The sequence below is a fragment of the Anticarsia gemmatalis genome, chromosome 6 (genome assembly GCF_050436995.1).
Source record: "Anticarsia gemmatalis isolate Benzon Research Colony breed Stoneville strain chromosome 6, ilAntGemm2 primary, whole genome shotgun sequence".
Classification (NCBI taxonomy): domain Eukaryota; kingdom Metazoa; phylum Arthropoda; class Insecta; order Lepidoptera; family Erebidae; genus Anticarsia; species Anticarsia gemmatalis.
Genome location: NC_134750.1, coordinates 9,725,185 through 9,750,480, shown reverse-complemented (window position 1 = coordinate 9,750,480; position 25,296 = coordinate 9,725,185). Strand labels below are relative to the sequence as shown.

Below are 25,296 nucleotides of genomic sequence, written 5' to 3'. Positions count from 1 at the left end.
AAAAAGGAAAAAAAATCACGAGATATTGTTTAATTTTCTAATCCACCACGTCTAGCATGATTCCCAAAACAGTTCTAATACAGTCATGTACAACAATAGTGCAATCACCAGATAAACATATCTCTATAATAATATAGCACTGGAGTTGAACTCACGTGTTTATTTTAAACGTGCGAACATGAGATCATAACCCTAGAAATAGGGATTGTTTTCATAATATTTTTTTACAGATTTTCCAACTTACACCGACATTTGCGTTTGGTTATAAAAATAAATAATATGTTCGTGGGAAATGGTTAATATATTTATTATATTATATTGTTATAAAGATGGAGTGAGTTCTGTTTCAAAGTGTACTTTGGATTTTTATATCAAGTAATATAATTTGGCATTAAACCGTATCATATAATACATATTTATTTGGCTGCCTAATAGTTACAAAAATAATTTTATATTGAAACAAAAATATGTCTTAATGTGCCTGTTTAAACTTGTCTTCACTTTACCGAATAGCAATTTATATAAATTACGGAAAAGTCGTAAATAAAAATTAACTACAAAAAACAACATTTAAATGATTTATGGCGGACAATCAAAATAAAAAAAACCCATAATTGATCTAGTACGTATCAATCAATCCACAAATTGTAGTAAAAAACACATAAAACCGTTACCAGTTTTCATACAATTATGTATAACCGTGTGTTACGAAACTTATGTAACAAAACTGACTAAGAAGTACGCAGTAACGCACTTATTGCCACTAATCGTCGCATCCGCTCTTCGGATATCGACCATTTCGTAAACACGTAATCGACTAATTTAGTCGATTATGCGCCCGTTCGTTTCGTACGGGTCCAATTTGCGTTCGTTGTACAATTTACCGAAAAATTTAAGTAACTTGTTCCTGTCCGATGTCTTTGTACGACTTCGAAGAAAACGCGTTTTATTTCTGAGAAATGTTTTTCAGTTTTGATTGTTACGATACAATGTACATTTTTTCTCTCTTATGTCTGGTAAATAGACAGAGAAAGTTATAAAAATCAATATTTTTATATCTACAATATTTTAGTTATTTTTTCTTTTACGTTTTAGAGGACACATTATAATAGTTCTTGAACCCTATTTACCTAGTTAAATTTACAAGTCGTGATCATCTTCACCTTTAAGACTCAATAATCATCAAGTCAATAATTTATCAATAGGGGGCAAACTAATTAAACACAACATTTGCAGAAACAAATAATAATAATATAATTAGTTTTGTCACACTGTCTTGCCTTGCGTGAGCGCACGTGAATATCTTAGGTCACTCATGATACTAGTGACATCGATTATGAGGTTTTTTAACAGCAAATTGATTGCTGGATTTATTTATATTCGATTAATGAGAATGAAGCAAGCGATGTTTGTACAATTGTACCAAATGGCGTTCCGTGGTCTCCGCCTACCTTTATGGGAATTAAGTTTGATTTTATGTAGTTTGTTGTCTAGATATGAATATGGTAATTTTTTAAACTTCACATGACATCTAAACATTTTAAAAATAGTAAGATTAAAAGTCAATACCATTTATAGTTACGCAACAAAATACTGCACTTAGTTACACGTACTTTTTCTTTCACCTTGCCTATTCGTTTCCGATAAAATCAATGTATTCAAGCTTCATGAAAGTCAACCACAAAATCTGTTCCATGCGTTCACAATTTCCGTAATTGCCAACAAAATATTCAACAAGTGGATACAAACCGTTTCCTTATTGTCGTTAAACTCAACGCAATAAACTGAGACACCATTAGACTTAAAAATATCCATTAAATACATAGTTTCGCGCCAATAAATTATTTCTTTTATCTGAATATTCCGGTTCAGTGTACTCAAGTGGCCAGATAGATTTATTATCAATGATTTTTAACAAATAATTGATAATATTTTACTAAAAAACAAATATACACTGGTTTACATTATAAAACATAATTACATAATAAAAATCATTTTTTTTTCTATTCTAATTTTAAATTTGGAAATTACGAGCTTAGATTGGCCAGTCAATAAAAAAGCACATTGATTATTTTGTAGTAATCTTGCACTTTAAAAAAGTAACACTTATTCGTGCGTGTGCCAAATGAATTACTAAAAAGGTTTTGTTCCAACATCAGTAAGGTCATCAGCATTTCTAGAACATAACAATAAATATTTCTAGAAAAAAGAAAACTGTTATTTACATACTGCATACATAACCCAGGCATAATGAAGGTGTTGGCTAGAATTTTATCAAAAACTTAGATCTGAAAGAAACTAATGTTTTGAATATTTCGCGTACATACTAACGTACAAGGTCAAATTACTTAATTTCGGATTTCCAAACACGATAATATTACGGCGGTAATGTGTTTAGTAAGAAATATTAACGATTATCTACGCGGACGTGAATGTACATTTTAATTTCTATGTGTCAATCACAACGGATTAGGACTGGCTATTTATTTATAGAGGACTTATTCAAGGCTGTATGTAAAAATAGCCTATATCCTTTCACGGGATAAAATCTACGCTACTTTCAAACAGCTAATCCGATCAGTAATTTGTCCAGAAAAGCCCAACAGGCAAAAGTAAAGGTAGATACTTTTTCATACACACACGTTAGTAGCAAAATGTCTATAAGATTAAATTTTTCACATGAGGTGGCTACATGATCAAGTTAGAGTCGAATCATCCATGCGTTGAGTTATATTTATGCAAGAAAAAATCGACTGTTTATTGCATTTGTGGAAAATTATTTTAATTAAAAATACGCTTAACACTAAAGTCTGATTATATTATGTAAAGCTCTGTTTATTTTTTTTATACAAAGAAACATATATTTGCAATGTACATAAAACCTTGTACACAACTTGTTTCCTATTCGTAGTAGGATATAAGAATTCCAGTAACGCATGGGAATTATTCTTTTGTATGAAAAGTTGAGAAACTCGGTAATTGTGTTTACAAGTTTAATGTTGATTGCAACTGCTTATTTTCCATTCTTTTCCTTGAACAATTAATCAATTCAAAGCAATGTGTTGAGACTTACGTGATTAGTGCGATACTCGTTATAGAAATGTTATTACAAGTGTTAAAACGTAATAGAAATATTGAATAAACTCATATAAAAAGCGCTATTGAATAGATAAACTACCGCTTAATGTACCTCAGAAACCGGGGTTTAAAGGACTATTACTTATTATAAACTATTTTCTCTTAAGACTATCATTCTCCTAAGCTTCATCTATATCCATCCAATAACTTAGCCATATAAACAACAAATTTACAAAGCAAATAAAATGATAACAACAACTGCGTTTTAATACGTAATGAAACAAATGTTCAAACATTCGATTGATTTACACACATTACGATGTTACTCAACCATAACCAAATGTGATTTATTTGATAAAACTGAAAGACGTTAATTACTCTACAAACCAATGACTAATATATTCTATCAACGCCTTATTAAAATAGGCTTAAGTTAACACACTATGCTGAAAGTACGCGACCGAAATTCGGCTTTATTACGCTTGCAATGTTATTTGAGTTACTGACGACGCACTATACCGAAATTACGATGCATTATAGCATATTATATCGGACTTCGGTCGGGCGTAAGTTCAGTGGCAACCTTTGTTGTAACAGAACACACAACACCTACACACGTAAGTTCGACACTCATGGAATAAAATGACCACTTTATTGTACACTGTCAAAAAATTACAATTATTTCATACAGAAAATATTAAAATAGGATACAATTGGTATATCGTGTCATATCAGCCAAATATATCGAAACGTAAAATCAGCCGCAAAACTTCGGTCGCGTACTTTCGACATAGTGCGTGTAGACACTAGAACAAGCTTAATACATAACATTATCGCCATTAACTATCTGTTCCGATACGGCGCATTTCCGACACGGATACTTGTATTCTACAGGATATTATTTAAACATCCAGTCAATGTCCCTTTCACTCTAGAGCAAAACTTGTAAAGAAAGAAAGGGAGAACGCGAATGAATACTTACTTGCTCTTGGAAGTGATAACATGGTGTGTTATGTTTGAGCGGAAGTTATTTGTGGATGACAATTGCTTGGAAGGCGAAAATTGTCTAGATAATATATTAATCAGTTATACACCATACACAAATTAACAAGAGTGAACTAAGATTTCATCCATAATCCATATTATTATCACTCATCTGAAAATACCTGTCTGCTTATTTTAGATTTCACTTACTTAACTGTTGAGCTAATTTGAAAATTTGCCAGTGCGAATAACTATTTATTGGAAAATGGCCATGGTGAACCTCATCCCCAAGAATCTACAATTAGGAATGAAACACTAATACAATTTAACAATAAAATGCTTTGTACACTAGCACTTTCTGTCCCGTAAAAAACGCAAACATTTCGAAAACATTTGTTTATTTTTTGTACCGTGTGATTTGTTTAATTTCTGTACCGTGCTTCACCTTTTTAATAAGGAAGCTATTATTTCTAATAGAGATCATTAAGTCTAATGACTTAATCATCGTCGCAACACAAATATTAGAAAGTTATAATCCGTATGACTAATGAAAATCGTTTTAGAACTGATAAGGCGTAGAAGATCGATTTGACAATATTATGCGGACAATTTATTGATAAACCTAAGAATCGCGTTAGCTAATTTATTGTCGTCAATTTCGTATGGAAAACCAAACCACACACAGTTCCTATTATTACCGTATTTTTTCTTACCCAGTAACGTTATGTGATACGTCTTTAAATTTGTTATTTTCAGGGGTTTAAAAAAAAAGAGTCAAATCTCGAAAGTACTTGACTCGATAACGTTAAATTGCAATCGTGCAGCACCTAATGAAAATTGCAATTAACAATTTCGCTAATCACCGATAATTATTATAACCCTGTGTTTTCCTAAAAATAACTAATAAGTATTACTCAACTTTTAACATGAAAAGTAAAATTACTATTTAAAAACTTTAAATACTTATCATTATCAATCAATATTAAAAACAAAGATCTGTCAATTCCGACTATACAATAAGTCATACGAACTCAGACTAGATAATTTAAAATGGTTATAATATATAATTACTTTATATGCTGTGAATATAAGACTTTCGCATACAATGTACTATAAAACAAAGTCTCCCGCTGCGCCTGTCTGTATCTCTTTACGCGTTAATCTCAAAAAGACCTGAACAGTTTTTATTACTTTTAATTGTGAACTGTTTTATTGCATGGCAATATTTGTCAGAATCCGGTAACACGTAGCGCAAAGTATCAAAGCTTATGTGAGAATTAAAGTAAAGTAACTGATATTTACATTTTCTTAAGGACGTAATATGTATTTAAAAATAATTACGGTACACAAAAAGCTCAGCTGATTTAATGCAGATTGTTCAGTCAAATGACGTCATTTTACTGAAAATTACAAGAGTTCATAAACTAGCGTTTAATTTTACCAGTAACACAAATCATTCACACCTATGGATCATTTTGCAGCATGAAAAGACAGCCCTTGATGATTCGTGTGTAATAATCACCTATTTTGATAATACATTACATCATAACACCACTTGACGCGAGAATGCACTCATATTCTGTCATATTACGTGAAGTACGATAAGAAAGGCCCAGCACTTGACACGTTTATTGTGTGCATGATAGACACAACTGTCAAATGAGTACATCGATAAATGAAGCACTATTAACAAAATAATCCGAAAATGCAGTGATTTTTCGTTGCGCTGATGCTTCTGAGAAAAAATGTACAACTAATTTGACGGGCTCAGATAAGTCGTAAAGACTCTTCTTTTGGATCACCAGACATTTTCTTTCTCATCGACATTTTCTATGTTGCCAGTAATTACACTAACTTTATTTTGATAAAGAAACGTTATTTTATGTTAGTGCTTAGACATCTTTATCATTGAAACTTAAACGATGGCTACAGATCGTAGTTTACCTCTTTACTAATACATAAACTTCATATAAATTCAACTGTAGCAAAATATTCCAATTCAATAAATATTTGTATTTGTTTCTAACATTATTTCATTAGTAAAACTCTTTAAAAGGATCGGAATTTGTGATAAAAATCCAGTAAAGTATTTACTAATGAATATTCAATTACACTTTGTTGGATCGTTGATTTCCTGTTTTAAGAATAAAACTATAAAATGTTTAACTAAATATCTGTAAAGCATTAACATACATACACATAATATGACATCACCCTGGTTATACCCTGAAGGTATAGGCAGAGGTATATAAAATACACCCCCGTTTCGCCTTTTACAATGTGACTCCCATGTAATAGGTAGTTGCACCTATTGTCATAAATCGGGCACTTTACCAAACTCCGGTCTTATACTGATAAATTGTCCAATATGGATTAGAAAAAATACCGAAAGCATTTTGTCCGACCTAAGATTCGAACCCGGGACCTTGCCAGCAACAGCAGTATTCTCTATCGTCCAGGCCACAAAGTCAGTTCATAAAGTATTGATTAAATAGTAAATCAACTACGATACAAAAACTGATAAGGATTGTTTTTGCTCACATTCATATCGGTTACGAGTAAATAAAAACAGTTATAATTACTTTGAACGTTTTCCTTGTAAGATGGACAAGGGATCTTAAATATTATGATAATATTTTTTTACAACAACGTGTAGTAGTCTCATTTTGAGTAAATTACTACTTAATTTTGAACCCTTAATTGAAAGACTTATAAGTACTGTTGGTATGAAATACCTTTAGAATTTCAGCTACGCATATTTTTTATGTCTTGAAAGATCGTGCTCATAAAAGCTACTCGTACACTCTCCTGAATTAGAAGATGTATGAATGTGAATGAGGCAATTAAAATTCGTAAGGATCGTGCCTACCAAGTGGCGTTCTTTGGTCTCCGTCTTCCCTTGGGAAAAAGGCGTCATTTTATGTATGTGTATGTGTATTTTCATACATTTGTATTTTAATACAAATAAATTCGTTTATCTCTTTGCTTGAGTTAGTTCTTAGTTTTCCGTAACTAAACGTTTTTCATAGTCGAGTAAAAATTCGTTTAGCAGTTTCATAATCGAATATATCATTGGAATGTATAATTAATACATAAAACGATGTTTTCAAGACCATTTAGTCAAAAGGTTGATGGAAGTGTTGATCAATAAATATGTGTCAATATTTTCGTCACAATCACCGGTTTTTATTCAAGAACATTCGAATCTTCTAGAAAAACCTTTTTTTAACTTTACATTTGCAGAATTATTTCCTACTGTCAAAGAAGCGTGTGAAATTTTTAAATTACTTGGAAACATTGATTTTGCGCTAGGTTCCGCTAAGTTTTCTATGCAATGTTTCTTGATAACTTCTCGGTTGTCGATGGTCAAAATGGTAATTAGGAATTGTCTCTAAGTGATACGGTACATGAGTAAATTACGCTATTGGGTTTTAATTAATTTTAATACAATTTGATAAGTAGTTCCCACCAAAATATATAAAATATCACTAACTAAATTACAAATCACGGATGAACTGGTCATCCGTGATTTGTAATTTAGTAGTGAGATTTGTATGCTGTCCAAATTTTGCTAGTAGACAGTAAACAATATAAGTAGTCTTAAAGTGTATTAGACGTAATAATTACTGAAGAAATTAAAGACAAAGTACATATTGGGGTTAATGACTTCAAACACTGACTAACTTCGTTAAGGTTATTAAAAGTATTTGCTTTTAAAATTACGAAGAATGTTGTACAAATAAAAATGTTCTTTTGAAATAATAATATGTGCAGTATATTTATTTATATGTAAACAAAAATGTGTATAACAACAGTAGCGTGATTCAAAATTCACACTCACATTACATTTAAAATTTACTGCAAAAATAGTTCCTATGGTACCCGCTAGTAGTGCTCATCCGATTTTCTTTCCTTTTTTATGTTAGTTAGTTGACGATAATAGCAGAGAATCGCTACTGAAGATATTACCTAATAAAGCAATACAAAATTGATGCAATTGTGTATAAGATTATGGTTCTCGGGCAATTTTTCTATTAAGACCAATACTTCAAGTTTTCGTTCAGTCGCAACGTTATGACCTCTACTGACTTTGAAGATAAATTTACAGTGGGACTCAAATAACAAAATATTTTAAAGTTCTGAAACAAACTCGTTGAGAAATACGATAATTTTGATAAGAAATTAACAGAAATAGATACTTTTGATAACGGTAAAGCCTTTCTCTTATACATCAAAACAAACTCAAGAGAAAAGGATCAAAACCACTCGGTCAAAGTTCAAATAAACAATCGTCACGGAATGCTAATCTTGAAGCATTTCTGTGAATTAAAGGTAACAAAGAGCATAACAATCAATTTGTCTATGCAACTTAAACAAATCAAGTGATACGCAACGGTACAGCAACTGTCACTAATAAGCCAGCAAGAAGGAAACTTTATACAAATAATCATATTTCGTAATTCTTCATAGTATTGTTTATCTACAAATTTTGATACAGCCAGTAATATTAACAAATTTAGTAGATCCAGCATGATCTTTAATTTTTAATAACGTTAATGTGTGACTTCAGTAACTCCTTTACTACGATAGTCGTGGAAAATGCCATTACTTCGTATCAATATTAGTAATCAAGTAGATCTAAACGGGATGTTTATCTCAAACACACTTGGAAAAGTACTGCGACTGACCCTTCGTCTAATATTCGTTGCCTACACAACACTTAAATTAACTAACATGAACATTAATATACTAACGGCATTTACCGTTAATAAATCTATCTAAGGATACAGGTTTCAAGACCAGTCCAGACCTCTTACATAAGAGGTTTATTTACTTCTTATTGTTTATGTTTTCAAATACTTGCCGTGCAGTTATGATTCTCGCTGGCTTAAACGCATTCATCATTGTTCCGATGATTATAATAAACTAGTGAATCAATAGAAAAACAAAGATCATTATGATCAATTCGCATCGGTTCAGCGTGTCGGATCTTGAAGACTGAATGTGAGAGATTGCAAATGTCAATGAAAAATTTAATCAAGACTAATTAAATATTTTCATTAACATTATAAGTATTATAAATACCGTAGAAAAGGACAGGATATTATAAACCAGCGAACGAAAAGTAGAAGGCGATATGCAAATGACAAGATCTTTTGATAAAGTCGAGGATTATTTACACAACTGTTCGGCACATTTTTCAACCAAAATAAAATGAAGTTTGACTCAGACTAAAAATTATGTGAATACACTAATTGGGTGTTATTTAATAAAATTAGTAAGTACTTTAAGATTATTATCAACGGAATTCTTGCCTTTTAGCGATCTTTATAAAATAATTCCGCTTTGGCAGCACATTTCAATCTCGGAGGGGACCACTCGTAAGGTTAATGTAAGCGATTTAGTTATTCAATATGTCTGCGACGAGTTGAAAGAGAAAACGTGTAACGTTTGTTTGTACAAATATTTCGTCCATTTCGCGTCGTCGGGCAGGTTTTAAGTCGCTCGTCCAAGTAAGTTAACAGAGTGAAAACAGTCCGCAATAGGCCGGTGCGTTGCGTGATATCTACACCAAACACCTGCCAGTTATTGCACCGAACCTTGTGTTTTCAGCCTATTATCGTACCTAGTGTTGTACACAATTTATATTTTTATTGTTGACTCACAAAGGTCAAGATCGTCTCTCGTAATGTAAACGTACATCGCAACGAATAATTTACTTAATGTTAATTTCATCATGAACTTCATTTTGAATGTTCGAACCAGTATCTAAATCAAGGATTTCTACCGAAGCCTGAACGTTTTGCTGGTCTCATTTGTTATCATTAGCACTCATCGTTAGCTGTTAAACAAACAATTTCATTGTTACTACGTATGTTTTCTCATTGTTCTCGAGTTGATTGATTGAAAAATCATTATCTTTTATGTGTCTCTTATTTAATTACTGGCAAACGTACCTGAGTCCTGTGCATTTTGTAAATGATGAATGTGATGTAGATGCGCATAGTAATGGTGGTGGTGTAGGATGCATTCCAGATCGGTGCAATTCAACATTGTCACGGAGCACGGGCCGCGCCGGCAGCCGTCTGCTCACTCACGCTCGGTGCACACTTTCACAAAACAATTCCACTAGCACTACGACACGTATCGCTGTCACATCACGTTATCTTCTCAGACTCCACAACGGGGCTGGCACACATGGGTCTGTTCCACCTGGAGCGGCGCCGCACGGTCTGCCACTGTCGGCGCCCACTGATTACCGCTGCATCACGTGCACTTGTTTATGTTTCCAAATCTCCAAGTATTCACACGTTATCGCAACACTCACCCATCACTGTTCGGAATTCCGCGCGACGTTCAAAGGAGCGGAAGGCGTAATCGATAAGACGACCGATTCGATAACTACGCGAGGTTGTGTTGCAGTGAACGGCTGCGTGCGCGCAACACTTGCGGCGCGCGATTGTATACTGAATGCGGTATGCGAGCGGCTGCCACCTCTCCCGAGCTCCCGGCCTCGACCGCACTTGTCGAGCCCTGGGCTATCATATCGCGCCACCTATTGCCCTCTGGAGAATAATGCAACGTTCAACGTCCGCTTCTTATTATCATCTCAGCATGGAAATGCGTCAAAACGATTATCTTAAAAAAAAGGGGAGGACCAACACGTTTAAATTTTATCAGTTTCACCAAATGACCATAATGCAAGCAAGGACACCAAACAAAAATCTATAAAGATATAGGTATTGTTAAAGAAATGTTAATAGGGTGTAATATTTCTCTCAAATAATGCATGGCACTTGAAATAACAATCACGGTTAGGCAAAACAAATGCCAAAGACGTGACGCGACGTTTGTTTATAAAGTTTTGTATAAAGTCGTTGCCAACGAGATTCGCGAGTAAATAGCGTAGCGGAGATTTGCGGAAAAGGAGAAAAAATCAACAAGCGAAATATCCGCAGTGCAGGTCCCAAGGTTGAAGGACTTGCTCGCCGTGAGTACGTCGCAGGTACGGACAGACTTTCAAGTGACGATGTATGTGCAAATATACAAGTTATTGTATTGTGTAGACGTGCAAGTGAACGCATTGTCTTCCCACACCGCGCCATTTATAACTGTGACGATGTCAATCATGTCACATTGACTTACTCCGTCGATAGCGTTGATATTTTCATCAAGTGGGATTTGTCACTGACCTCGTTAATCTAGTAGCCTTTAGACCTTTATTTTGCTAATGTTTAATTGCAGTAGAGCGGTAATAAAAACAATATCGATAATTTAATCTTTATTGTCTAGTTTACGAGTTGTTTTTTTTGTACTACTCGGTGCAGAAACATTTTGTTCAATAATATTTCTTCTGAGAAACTTAATTATGAGTCGCACTTAGTAATGAAAATGTCGAGGCGCAAGATACAGTTAAGATACAAGTGAACGAGCGCGTAAGCCTTGACTTCAAAATAAGGGCCGATCAAACGGTAATTACAAGTTATTGTTCTATGTGCATCCAGGACTTAATCGTTGCACAGATCGATGTAACGTAATGACGTATTCTTGGAAAACTACTGGCTTTAATAGGCGATGGGATTACTTTGGAAAACCCTAGAAAGGAGTTAATTGCTGTAGCTGTATATCCTTTCAAAAGAAGCCGGTAGGCTTAATAGTTGCGTACTTTTAAGAAGAACTGCAACTGGAAAAGAAGTCAGACAAGGATCATTGGAGTATTTTATTTTGTGTAGCTCAGTTATAAGGGCAATTTGTATTGGAGTTATTTATAGGTTTTGATAAAACCTCAATTTAAAATTTCGGTAGTGATTACAATTTAAGCCCATTACTGACGTATTGGTAGACAAAGGTTTCCTCCTTGAGTGAGAAAAGTTAAACTTTTATTTCATGTCACGGCTATTTATCGTCATTTGTTTATCTAAAGTTGACTAAATCTTTTAGATAATATTTTAATTTAAAAAATGATTTCTTTAACAACGTCAAAAGGAAGTTTTTAAAGGAAGTATATAAACAGGTTATTGTCATTATTAAGTTTTTGTTCAATCTAGGAATAGCTGTGGGTCGTTTCATGACATCCGCTGATAAGGCTCTTAAAGGAAAGTACACCAAACAGTCAAGGCTTTATGTTTAACTTTAAACAATAAACCTCTTATACAATTTCCGAACACTCTTTTACGACTAGCACATCTTTTTTAAGTTTACCAAAACTATGCCGATACTGATCTGTGGTCCATGAACACTTGAAAAATATTGACGAATAATAAAGACTAAATTTATTTTGGTTACTTTAAGTAGTCAGCAGTTTTTTTTATGGTCAGATAAATCTTTATCCAATAATTTTGATTGTTTGACAGCGAGCAAAGTTGCTAATTAAACCCCTTTTCCTTAGGACTACGACCAACACTCCAGTACCTCGATTCTCTACCACTATCGACTACCAACACCCGGCTAGCTATCGAAATTTTGACATTATAATGTACAGCCAAAATATTTCCTACGACGCCCGTCAGAGGCGCTGATCAAATTTTCAAACAAAATTTCTCGATGACAGGTCGGTTGTCGGTAGTCGATAGTAGTAGAAAATCGAGCTTCAGTTCTCAATGACCAAATCCATTGGACATACTGACTTACATAAAAAAACGACTTCAGTCGATCCAAACAAATAAATCTCTATCGATCAATTTGATCCAATTAATAGAACTCGGTTAATCTCAATGCTGAATCTCTAGTTTAATATGGTATTACTTAACAGTGTGACGTCACTGACGGATGTGATCTATTGACACGGAAAAGTAATACTGATTGAATAATTTAATGGGTTTTTTATTTCACTTGATTATCTTTTTATGAACCCTTCGATGTATACTGACTATGATATTATGATCAAGTTGAACCGATCAAGACAACGGAATCTTTCTTAGAAACTAGATTTTCCCTAACCTTCACGTTCAGGTTTATGATATTCACCAGAATTTTGTTTTTTTTTTCTTTTTGCTTCATAAGGCACGTTGAATTGTAGGTTCCTGCGGTCTTTTACTAAGATCTTTGGCAGTCGTTACCAGTAATCAGAAGTCTTACCGGATGGTATTACCCAGTGATCCAGTGAGACTGGAAGCCAACTCCAACATAATTGGAAGAAAAGCTAAGCTGATAATAACCACAAATTGAGGGCCCAAACCGTGACGGGACATTAGCAACATCTAAATGTTAATAACACGATTCAATTATAAAACTTAAATCATTTTTTCTTCCGAAATATTCGCGCTTCCCGTCTCACATGCATTTGTTGCATGCGGTTCTCATTAGTTCAAGCAAATAGTCTACTTATGTACTACGTGCGTTGTCTCTATAAATCTACTTCTGTCTTGGATAAATTGTATGATGTCATGTGACTAATAGAGATCGACATACTCGTTGCTATTGTAAATCAGACGCGCGATTCTCTGCTACTATCGACTAGCGACTAGCTATCTAAAAAAATTTGCACGAAAATCTGACCAGCGCCTCTAGCGGCTCCGTAACAACTATTTTGACAAAACATTTTTAATGTCAAACTCTCTGTGCTCGATGGTTCCAATTGTAGAGAATCGTATTGGTGTTGTTCAGAGAAGGCAAAAACGATCTGATAGATGATTATTACCAGTCAAATCTGCTACTCTTTGTGCAAAGTGAAAAGCACATTATAAAAATACGATATAGTGGCGTTACAGGCTTGTATTTTCGTTGCGATCATATGAGTGCCTAATATTATATTAAGTTCCAGTCTGTAACTTTAATTCAACATTATGAAATAGAAATAATTACATAGCATGACAATTTAAATGTATCTTAAAGAAGCACAATTGTATTAATTTTTCGCTAAGAATCCTATTAGATTAACAAAAGGCAATCTTTGTTTGTTGAGCTCTTTCGAAGCCATTGAACTTACAGCAACTATACATACTGAAAGTCACTTCGGAACCAGTGTGGTAAAATTTACTCTTTCTTGTTTAAACAAAAGTTCGAAAGCTACTGTAAACAGTACAATAGTATAACAAACATTATTCCAGTGTATTTTATAATCGTTTCCCATTATTTTCTAATACTTTCAAAAGGTTGCCAATGGGTCTATTGAACGATACTTTTGTTCAAAACTATGATGAAAAAAATAAAGATTAGCTTTTAATGACACTATTTGTTCTGAATGATGACGTGTATGTCACACGTAAGCAGTTTTTTTCAAGTGTTGGCAAATGCGTAATAAAGATGTAACAATGGCTACGTCATAATAAAATCTGCCTTTAATACCCAAAGGGAAAGAAATATTTTATCAAAATAAACGCATTTTGTAGTGCTGAATTTATGTAATAGGCAAGTCTATCGCGAAATATTACATGTATTAAATATTTAATCTTGATCTTTATTTTAATACGGTTATACAATCTAGATACTAATTATTTTTTGCGTACATATATCAAGCAAAGCCTTTAATTTAAGCCGATATACCGCACAAATGAAGCCAAGCATTCAACGGGTCATGATTGGAAGTCACGACCTCCTGATCCGTCTTGTACGTCCGGCTAGACCAGTGGTTCCCAATCTGTGGTCCGCGGATCACCAGTGGGTCCGTGGAAGTCAAAATATGGTCCGCGAAAGATTTAAAAAAAAATTTTTTTCAGGATTTTTATTACACTTTTTTTCTAATATACTTACAAAGTGGTCCTTGCTAGCAAGAATAATATAACAGTGGTCCCGGACTAAGAAAAGGTTGGGAACCCCTGGACTAGACGTTTGAACCGTGATGTTATGTACTAACATACAATGTGAACCTAATTCTATCGTCGTGTTGAGGACTACGCTTCGCATGTATGATGGGTTATAAGTAGACCGGAGAACTGCTGCCAAGACAATGTTGTAATGAGAGAACATTTTACGACTTGATTTTTAGCATAAAGCCTCCCTTGGAATGGGTCTAATTACGTTTTTACGATCTTTTATCATTTATTATTGGAACTGATGGCTGGACATGATTTTTAGCGTATTTTAATGTAGAAACCACTTTCTAAATAAAATGATTGGTTATTTTAAGATGCTTCCTCAAAATAACAACATTGAGGGATCTTTTGTTTTGCCCTACAGAGTTCATCGTGAATCGATAACCATTCTAAAGAAAAGAAAAAATATATATTATTTATTCTCCCAGCGCCCATATTGTTTATTTTGTCAGATCTAGATATTTGGGAAATACGTGGTCAATAGATGCTACCAACTACGTTGCAAGCTGGTGAGTCTTTAGCCAATATTAGACTTCCTTTTCAAAGATTATTTTTTTAAACAAAAACCACTTTCAGTTCAATAACATCTATACCAAAAGTTAAGCAACCTATCCGTACTCCACACGTCAAAAAGAGCAACAAAACTGTATATTTCGAATAGAAAACGTATGTAAATAAATACTTGTAGTGTTAAAATATAACAGTACGGTACAATACTAGTGTCAAGTAGTTAACAGCACCGTGAATATTGAAAGGACAGCTTCCGTGTAACTGTAATGTGTTCGAAACCCGTTATGTCATTTTATTATATTACATATGTTTTACTTAAATGGATAGGCAGATTTATCTATGTACGATATATAATTCAATAATAAATCAATGAATTTAAAGGGAAAGATATGAAACACCAAAATGCCAATCGGTGTGCCTGTGTATTCGTTCGCTCTGATGTTGGAAAATTGGGAAGACTATGTTTGATTTCAGATTTTTAATTAGCTCTTTTCAATAACTAAGCCTCAAAAGCAAACATTTTCTTAGTTTAATACAATATTAGCACTCGGATCAAATCTAGTACTTCTATAGTCTAGGTGTTATTCTGGTACACAAGCGTCATTAAAATCCGTTCAGCAATTTTGGCGAAATTAAATAGCAAACATTTAAGCTTTCGTATGAAAGCTAGACTGACAAATGCGGCGAAGGGAATTTATTTTAATGGCTAATAATACAACTTATTGCATCCGTTTGTAAATTCAAAATACGACTATCATATTAATTCTGTGCAGGATATTGCAACAACATGAATGAAATCTCAAATGTTATGATTATAATATTTTGATTGGCTGTTAATATGATATCTTACAATCACAACACTTCCTGTCTGCTACATCAAGTGATAAACCTTCACGACTACTTTACGACTTGACTTTTAATTAGAGAAAATAAAACTGAAGATAAAATTATATCATGGTAGATACGTGACAAAATCAAATTATATTCCTAAAAAAATGTGATTCTTAAACTTGCTAGCATAGCCTTTCAACTAGGTAACTTGTTGTCACAAACTGTCTCAGAAATCGCGAAAAAGTGCGTATTAGTGCGTTTTCAACTAAATCAGACATATTTTCACGCGTTTCTCTGCAGTTCCTATTTGAAAAAAAGCTTTGGTTGTATAATGCTAGCATTTTGCAAAGAAACAAAATTGACTAACAGGTATTCAAGATAGCAAACCAATTTTATCAGCCGTGCAAAAACAAATAGAGTGTAAAAATGGTAAGCAGAATTAAAACATGAACCGTTTGAATTTTCACCTTGACTTCACGAAGTATTTGTTTTTTACCTAGTTTTGTTTTATTTATAATTTCCTTATTGCTCATTGAATAACTCGATCCTATAATTATAATACACAAATTTGAATCGGCTATTTATGCATATTTTTAACTCCACACGAGCATGAAGATAAGGAATGTAAGAGCCATTGTTAATCAACTATTGTTTGTTAATGAGACCTACGTGTAGGCTACAACCCCTTGTTGCTTCTTTATCATTTTTTTTTACTTCGATAAACCAGCAAGTTTAGTGCTCTTGCTTATTTCTTTTTTAACTTTGGATCCTATTATTCTCTTGTAATTCAATTATATTGTTGTCGTTTCATATTTTGCATACAGGTTGATTTTTTAACATTAGATAACTTTACCCGTGGAATATTTTAAGCAGAAAACGTGGGCAAAATCGGTCAATAACGTCGAAATATCACTCATATAATAGATACCTCAAAGAAGCAGTTCATTCCGGTAATTTCTATTGCCTTCTGTTCTCCAGTTTGGTGTTTTACAACTTCTACAAGTGTTGAAAAGGGTTGAGTAGACTATTAAGAATGAATAAATGGAAAACTAAAATCCGTAACGTTCTAGGTATAATGAGTCGTATTCGTGTGAACGTCAAAATAAACGCGCCAACCTTGTTATCTAAATATTACACGCATTCCAAAGTTCTAATACAATAATGAGTTTACAAGAAACATAAAATGATTGAATAATTCACGAAAACAAAACAGAAAATCAACAAAAAACGTGTAAAACAGTGGCATTGAGTCGTCCTTAAAATTTTGACCGTAAACAAAAGGTCATTAAAGTCTCTTAAACTACGAAAATTTCCGACGTATTGTGCATCACGTTGACTAAAATTAGTCATAACGGTTCAAGGTGTGAGACGAGGTATAAACTTTCAACGGTGACCCACAAGAATATACCTACTGCGATTATTACTATAGAATACCCGATGACTTTTGCGACCGACGTTATCAATGTCGGTGAAAGGGCCGAACGTCGAACAGTGGCACACGACATCGGCAATGGCTACAGAATGAGTGTCTATGTGTGTGAATGTGTCTGTGTTCGTGTGCCTCTGTTACGAAACATAGCACGTGCTTATAATTTTAGTTCCGATGTCAATAAAGCACCTGCGGATGTTGTAATATGCGTTTTTAGTTCTCCATTGGAACGAATATTGAATCCTAATGAAGTTCCTTATGTTTATATCGAAGGTGGTGTAACACGCTTCCTCATTGGAAATGCTATAAACTTGATAGAGATAACACTTTCTCAAGTGTAATGACGTCATTTTCCTGTAATACGGCGTTATATTTTCCAAGGGTCAAAGATCACAACGGCAGATCTGCTATGAAGTAATTCAAATTACTCCATAGTAATTTCGCTGTTATCTTGTACAACCATCGAAACATAAAATGCAAAAACGTTTCTCAAAGTGCAATGTTTTGAATACGCAGTGGGTCAAATCGTATTGACTCATGTCAAACCTGTTACGAAATTCGTGCCGATTTCTGTAACTGTGCTTTTGTGTAAACGATCCTAATAAAATTGAGAATATAAATACAGAAATTCATTAAGGAAAATTGTCCAGAATAATATCAAACAAATGGTTTTGCAATTACCTATTAGACAAATCACACGGTTTGATAACTGTACCCACCGTTCAATAAATATATTATTATAATATTTTTGTTTACTTCATAAAGGAGCCAGGAAGCGATAAACGGCACGTGCAATTAATTGATAATATAAAATTATAGCTAAATTAGTAAGGCTACATTTTATAAATTTGTAACCAATACTTGTGTTTATGACAGTAATTATGTAAAGGCCGTGAATGATCGTTAGTTTCAAGAACTTTAGAGTTTGTTGGTCACCGGAGGAGACAAAGTTCTTAAGATTATGGATTATGCAGTAAAAACTCAAGTTTACGATTTGTTTTACTCGCGAGTACAAAGTGTGATTTGATCAGGCACGTTAACCTCAGAAATAAAAGTATAAAAAAGGATAAAAGTAACCGCAGAACCTAAAAAACGTCGCAAATATAATAAAACAAACGCTTAACAAACTAAAATAAAATTACATCATATTACAAACCCAAACATACAATTTCGTAAAGCAATAAAAGTGAATCCAAAAAGCGACGTGTTGTAAAAAACATTTTTAATAAATTAATCATCGTCATATATCTTCAAGAAGGGTAATAATTTAAGGGTAATCACTCAATATTTTTTACGCGTCCTAATTTCTTGACAAGCTTTCATCAGAGTACCGTATTAATGATCGTATTAATCCAGACCTTTTTCTCTGTACTGATATATATGCAATGGACCCGGTAATTTCTCCTTGAATAATATCTTCCATATTGATCAGGAAGTGGGAAAAACGTACGAGATGTGAACGATAACAAGCTGAAACTTTCTATAGGCCTTTTAAAGAAATATAGGACTAGAAACTTGCTACACACAATATGGTAGACCTTTAACAGTGTTTTTAGATTCGATCTTATACCCATACGTTATTTGATTTAATATTAAATCAATACCATCTATAAGAAAAAAACACAGCGTTAATAAATGTGGCTGCTAAAACGTAAATCGCTGGGGAAACTTTGCATCAGTTGAAAGGAAATAAGAACCTTCAGAGAATTTCTAATTGTAATTGCTTCACATACCCTTTAACACGTATCACATAAAAGCAAATTGAAATTTGTTCGCGGCAACACTAGGCCGGTCGACGGGTCGTAAAGTTAGACATTTGCAATTTCTCGAGTGCGAGATTAATGGCAGCATCTCACTGGGATACACTGCAAAATTAAAAAGAAATCTAAAGATTACTCCTATCGCGAATTTTATGAGAGGTCCGAGTGAAATTAGTATGAAAGAAAGAGAGAGAGCTAGGTAAAGTAGTGTTCTGTTGTAAAGTTGGATTGTAGTTCTACGTCATTATGATGTGCGCGTACGCATGGTGTGCAGGTGTGCTGCCCGTTTATGGTGTTTCAATTAAATCGCTTTTGACCGCCGCAGCCGGTCGTCAACCCGACGACGATGCACTACTAGGCTGCTGGATGCGCTTTCTTTTATTAATATTATTACGTTTACAATTTTTATAAATAAATTATGACTCAGTTATGTAATATAGCAGACATAAGTTTAATTAGCATTTTTGAAAAAAAAATGTAGATGCTTAATTATGTGAGCGGCTCTAAGCCTACAATATTTTTAAACTCTTTTAAATTATAAAACATAAATGATTATAATTCATACAAAACAAACGAATCCTACTTCCAGTATTAATTAGTGAAAACAATACTCTAATAACTTCAAATAAATAATGTAATTGCATCATTCTAACCTAGAATATGACTGTCAAACAAATCATTTCAACTACACAAGCAATAACTGATGAACTATCAATCATAATGACACGTGCAGTTTCTCACCTTTGCACTGACATTCCCAAGATAGCCAGCGGCTATTAGTCAGTCGTTAATATTTCAGATGTCTGTATGAATGTGACCTATTTCACAATGCAATAATTACAATTCACTTTTTGTGAGACCGCCAAAAACCACAAACTATTTTTCTAAAAATGTTTTTTTTTTTTATTTATTGAAACCTCTTTATAGACCTTTATAATTATAGAGCCGCGTAAAGCCTTCTTCTCTTCGTATACAGGCCATGCTGAAAAATCTGTGATTGCAGACATATAAACAAAATATACAATAATTATAACAAACCAGCTTTACCGCGGCTCTAAGATAAACATAAGCTAACCTCTTGGCGTGAACTTTTGTATAAGCCTTTAACTATGTATCTTTATCACTATGAATAATGAACGAAAGATGATGTTATGAAATAAAATATGTTCAAAAAATTTTAATTTGCATTTTTCAATTCGTCACTTGACTCGTTGAAATGATTGACGTGCTCGTCTCAGAATTTTATTGTCATCGTCCATTATGACCGGACCTCCGATTATATCATCGGTCAAGCCGTTTTTATATAACACACTTAAAAATGTTAGTATCATGATGACGCCAAGAAAACAAATGACAAAAATATTTGAATGTACAAGAATACCCGAAAGCGAGATGAGGTGATTTCTTGCAAATATCGAGCAAACTGTCGCTTAACCATTGAAGACGTTGTATGAAAAATGGATAAGCGCCCCTAGCGTATTCTTAAAAACCGTTTTTTTTGTGAAATACTTGATATGACGTATCGACTCCAGAAAAATAAAATAGCGACACGCTAATCTGCAATCAAAATCTAATAAAACTAAACCTGTAATAAAGTTTGAATCAAATTAAGATCTTCAATGTATCTATGACTATGAATGATGATGATTGCAAAGTAAATACAAATACAGCTAAGATTTTTGTAACATCAGTACAATTATACAGAAAATCTTAATGCAGCACCGTTAGTATTACCCACCAGTATTATTACACTACATTCATTTCCTACTGTCAAAATTACTAACAGCCAAAGCACCGAATTTTTTATGCTTAATGACTGTGAACTAACAAAAAAAATATACGACAAAACGTAGTTTTCAACGATTTGTATCCAAACAAAAACTTCTATGGTCTTAGCAGTACTAAAACTGATACGATACTAAATCAAACTTATGTTTTAAAGACCGAAAACAAAAGTGAAACCATCAAAAACCGATTAGCTAATTTCGTAACAATATCTCTATCATGTTGCGGTTTCAAACCGCAAATTCCTAAGTCAGGATAATATTGGTTGTTAATTTATGGACTATCGTTCAATCACACTAGTAGGTAGGCTAAGGATACATAAATAGCGTAGCTTTTTGCGGTTTTCATATAATTGTCTGCCCGAGTCATTGACTAGCCAACTATTTGAATTGATAAAACATATTATAATGAAATACAAAGGGCATTGAGTGAATGTGTTACAGATGTTACGTCTAAGAATGATTCATAATGAATATTGTTCATTTGCCACAGTTTAGTATCAGTTAAAAAAACAAACGTATTCGCACTTCCACTCAAGTCTACGATTCCAGACTATTATGTTCTTCAATATTTTAACAAGTGCTATGTTGCTTAAACCCCTGATCTTTTACTCTATACTCGCATATAGTAGCATGGCTGCGTTCAGCTATTTTTGTTGTCTTTTCTTCTGACGTTTAACGGTTCTCTCCAGCGAATGCTTTATTCCTGATTTCAATCAACCAATGGTTTCACCATCCTCATCTCCAATCTTCCTACTGTTTAAGTTGTATATTGCTCAAAGTTAATATCACTCATATCTTCTATATATCTGTCAATTCTGGCATATCTTTTAATTTAAGGTTTTCCTAACCATAGAAAATAGAAGACATTGACACGAAGCCTGATCTTGAATCTTCCTAAATTAAATAACTACTATTTAAATGCTAGATCATTCCGCTTTGTGTTCTTCGAAAATTGGTAGCGTTTGAAACCCCATATTACAGAAAAGCAATCTGGCAAAATATAAACAACGTTTCTACTATTCTTCTCCTACATCACGTCATCTGCATTCTATACAACATTTTCAGTTACATTATAATTTGGTCTCACCATAAAAAGACGATACGTGGCCGTCGTGGAAACAATCTCTTGTAATTATAATTGCACCTATTGTTCTGCCTTATGCCTCTACATCGGCGTGCTATTATACAAGTACGTACATTTCGTATAATTATATTCGTTGTATTCGTAATAACAACACTGTCGTGCGGCAATTGAACCTGTGTTTAAACTTGACACTGTTTTAAATATAAAAACATTTATTGTTTGAATAATTATATTGCGTAGTGCGCATGCGTTGTTAATTGACTGTATTTGTAAAGTGAGGTACAGTTGTGGAGTCCCTTTGTGTTGGTCTCTTGCTATACTTATTGTGATGTAACTATCAAAGCATGAGTAATTTGAAGCAGATTTTCAAGCAGCATTCAATTGTTTGATAGTAGGTTTACTTTATTAGACGCGATGACAATGAGTACCGTATATTTATTTACTATTGATTTGTTTAAATGTATAGGCACTTACGGATTTGGTTGCACAACCTACCCCCATGACCAAAGCGCGTGATTTTTTAAAGTGTTATGCTTTTGAAAGGGGTTCTATAAATCTTAGTGAATCGTCCTCGTTTCATAGTAATAACTAAAATGTCCATTCTCATTAATAACAGACCAAAACAATGAAATTCAAGACAAAAATTAATCTACAGCAAAAAATATTTATTCTAAAAAAGATTTGACAGACCGCAGCGAATCCTGTCAGAAAGACGCGCAAAGTTTACAGATTTGTGATGGATATTAAACTTTACTATCGCATATTTTCAAATACATACTATTAAAGCTCAATCAGTGGTTTTATTTATAGCCGTCTTGTAAACTAGTTTTCTTTATCTCATATAAATAAAAAGTTGTCTAGTGTCATATAAACAGCTTATGTATTCTACAAGTCACGGTCACGTTACGAGGCAAATCAATGCTACTGGGCCCCTTTCTATATCTCAAAACGGCACTTAAAAATTCCTAAATAATCCTTAATTCAACATCAACAAGATATATATATAGATAAGAATTAAGAAGTTCGTAATCTATGAACACTCTTTGGGGGAGGCCCCACGGAAAGAATGTGTACACAGTTCCTTCTTGTACCAAAACCTACTTACTAATGGCCGAATACTCAAAGGATGCTCAATTTTAAGTTAAGCTTATACGTATTTATTTATTGTCACCCCTATTGGGTGACAATTGAAAAAAAATATTACCAATTGTCACCCGGGTGACAACTGGGAAGAAAAATTTCTATTTGTTACTCCGGGGACGGTGCAGGAGGGGACAACTGGGAATATACCAAATTTATTACATAACTTACTGAAGTCTTACCAAAATCTGAATTATTTCCATTAATAACTGCTTATATTTTTTCATAATTTCATAACTCAATGCTCTTGTCTCATTCTTTGAATTTTGGGCCTTTCCCAATAGCTTAACATTACCAAGGTACTATCACCACAATAAGTCCTCGAGATAATAATCTCCTACCACAAGATACACACATTCTTAGTAATGCACTTCTGCAGCTCATTTCCTTCCACCGCACCGACCTCTCTGACCGTCGCTGTCAGATAACAGTTGACGTCAAGTTGTTTTCAACGGAATATTTTATAGGTCTCGTCTCTTATAAAAATATCATTATTTACTTCAAGTTTAATTTGCAGGTTATCACGTGTGTTACATCCCTTTATCTTATATAGGTCAATTAAGGGTATACCTTTTTATTCTACCCCTATTATCGATTTGATGCACAGAAATCTGACTCTTCGACGTCACGTCTTCGCATTTTGTTAGTAACCGAAGGCTTCTAGCATTATATTTCTTTACAAAACCCCTTTATAACTAAAGATGTTATTTATACACTAAGTTTACTCCAGTTAGAATTTGATAAGCTTCCCTAATTGTTCACCACCATTAACCAAAAGTTTTAAACTTCGTTGCAAATTCTGTAACGATAACTAACTTTAGTAAATATTGCGGTATTTGAAAACTGCTTCTACCACATTTATATTCTCTACATCATTCGCGTCAGTCGGGATGCGTGTCTCGTCATAATCGTTAAACCTGATCGACGTCTGCCCAATTCCGGGACTCGCTTTAGGGGCAACTTCATAATGAATGCGGGTTTGTTTGATCGCCACCTTTTTTCCTCGCCCTTCAATCTTCGCTACTGCTGCAAAAAGAGCAGAAAAGTTATTTGAATTAACGAAAAAAGCTATATTTATGAAGTCTGGGAAGGAAAGTAAAGGAAGCTATATATTCAACAAACTATATGACGACAAAAAGCCCTTATAAATTATGAATACATTATATTTCTCTATATATTATCACAACTCTTCATCCCGAAGTTATTTGCAGCAGTTTATAAAATGCACCCACATTTCAACATGGATTGTAAAATTCACAACAAGAATAAGCATGGGAATCAAAGTCAAAATCTCTCGATCAGCTGCAGCATTCTACCGCTCGGACTACAGAAGCAGTAATAATTATACTATTTTAAAAACAATAGATTACTTTGAATAAACCATTGTGACGAAACTATCTCTAGAAAGTACGAACTGAGATAATAAAATGACTGTTCCATAACTGGTTTGTAAGAATTACTCTTTGTTTATGAGCCTTAGGCTGTACAGACACAACGCGTTTTTCTCTGAAATCTTTTACATCACCTTAGGCGTTCGAAATTACTACAGGTTGGCCGAACATTGCAATTACAGCTCTAAAAATGTGCTACCAGAAAATTACTTGAATCTGATTGGTCTCACGTAATAAAAAAGTCTTAAAACAGGATGTGTGCTGTTGTAAATAGGACAATACAAGAATAGAATTAAAATACTAATTAAGATTTCAATGATGTGAGAACAATAGAAAAAGTCGTATTGAATTTGATACGTGATGTAATTGGCAGTTTTGTTTTCAGCACGGTACAAGAATATGAAATGCTAACAATCATGTTCATACCTAAAAAACGTGAAATTATTACGTTTCCCTCACATACTTAAAATAACTAAAAACAAAACGTATTTCCAGCTAAAGTAACTAAGCCCCGGTTTCTGAGGTACATTTACTGTTAGTTTATCTAT

The 25,296-nt window shown here is 33.6% G+C and overlaps 1 protein-coding gene across 2 annotated transcripts in view; it reads right to left on the bottom strand.

The window, feature by feature from the left end:
* The window catches only part of LOC142973724 (uncharacterized), a 242,803-nt gene extending 232,272 nt beyond the window's left edge, over positions 1-10,531 (bottom strand). For both annotated transcript variants that reach the window (XM_076115699.1, XM_076115700.1), the window contains exon 1: positions 10,020-10,531. In XM_076115699.1, the coding sequence (XP_075971814.1) occupies positions 10,020-10,116 (97 nt within the window). In that variant the 5' untranslated portion in view covers positions 10,117-10,531. The remainder of the gene's footprint in view (positions 1-10,019) is intronic.
* Between the last annotated feature and the right edge of the window lie 14,765 nt (positions 10,532-25,296).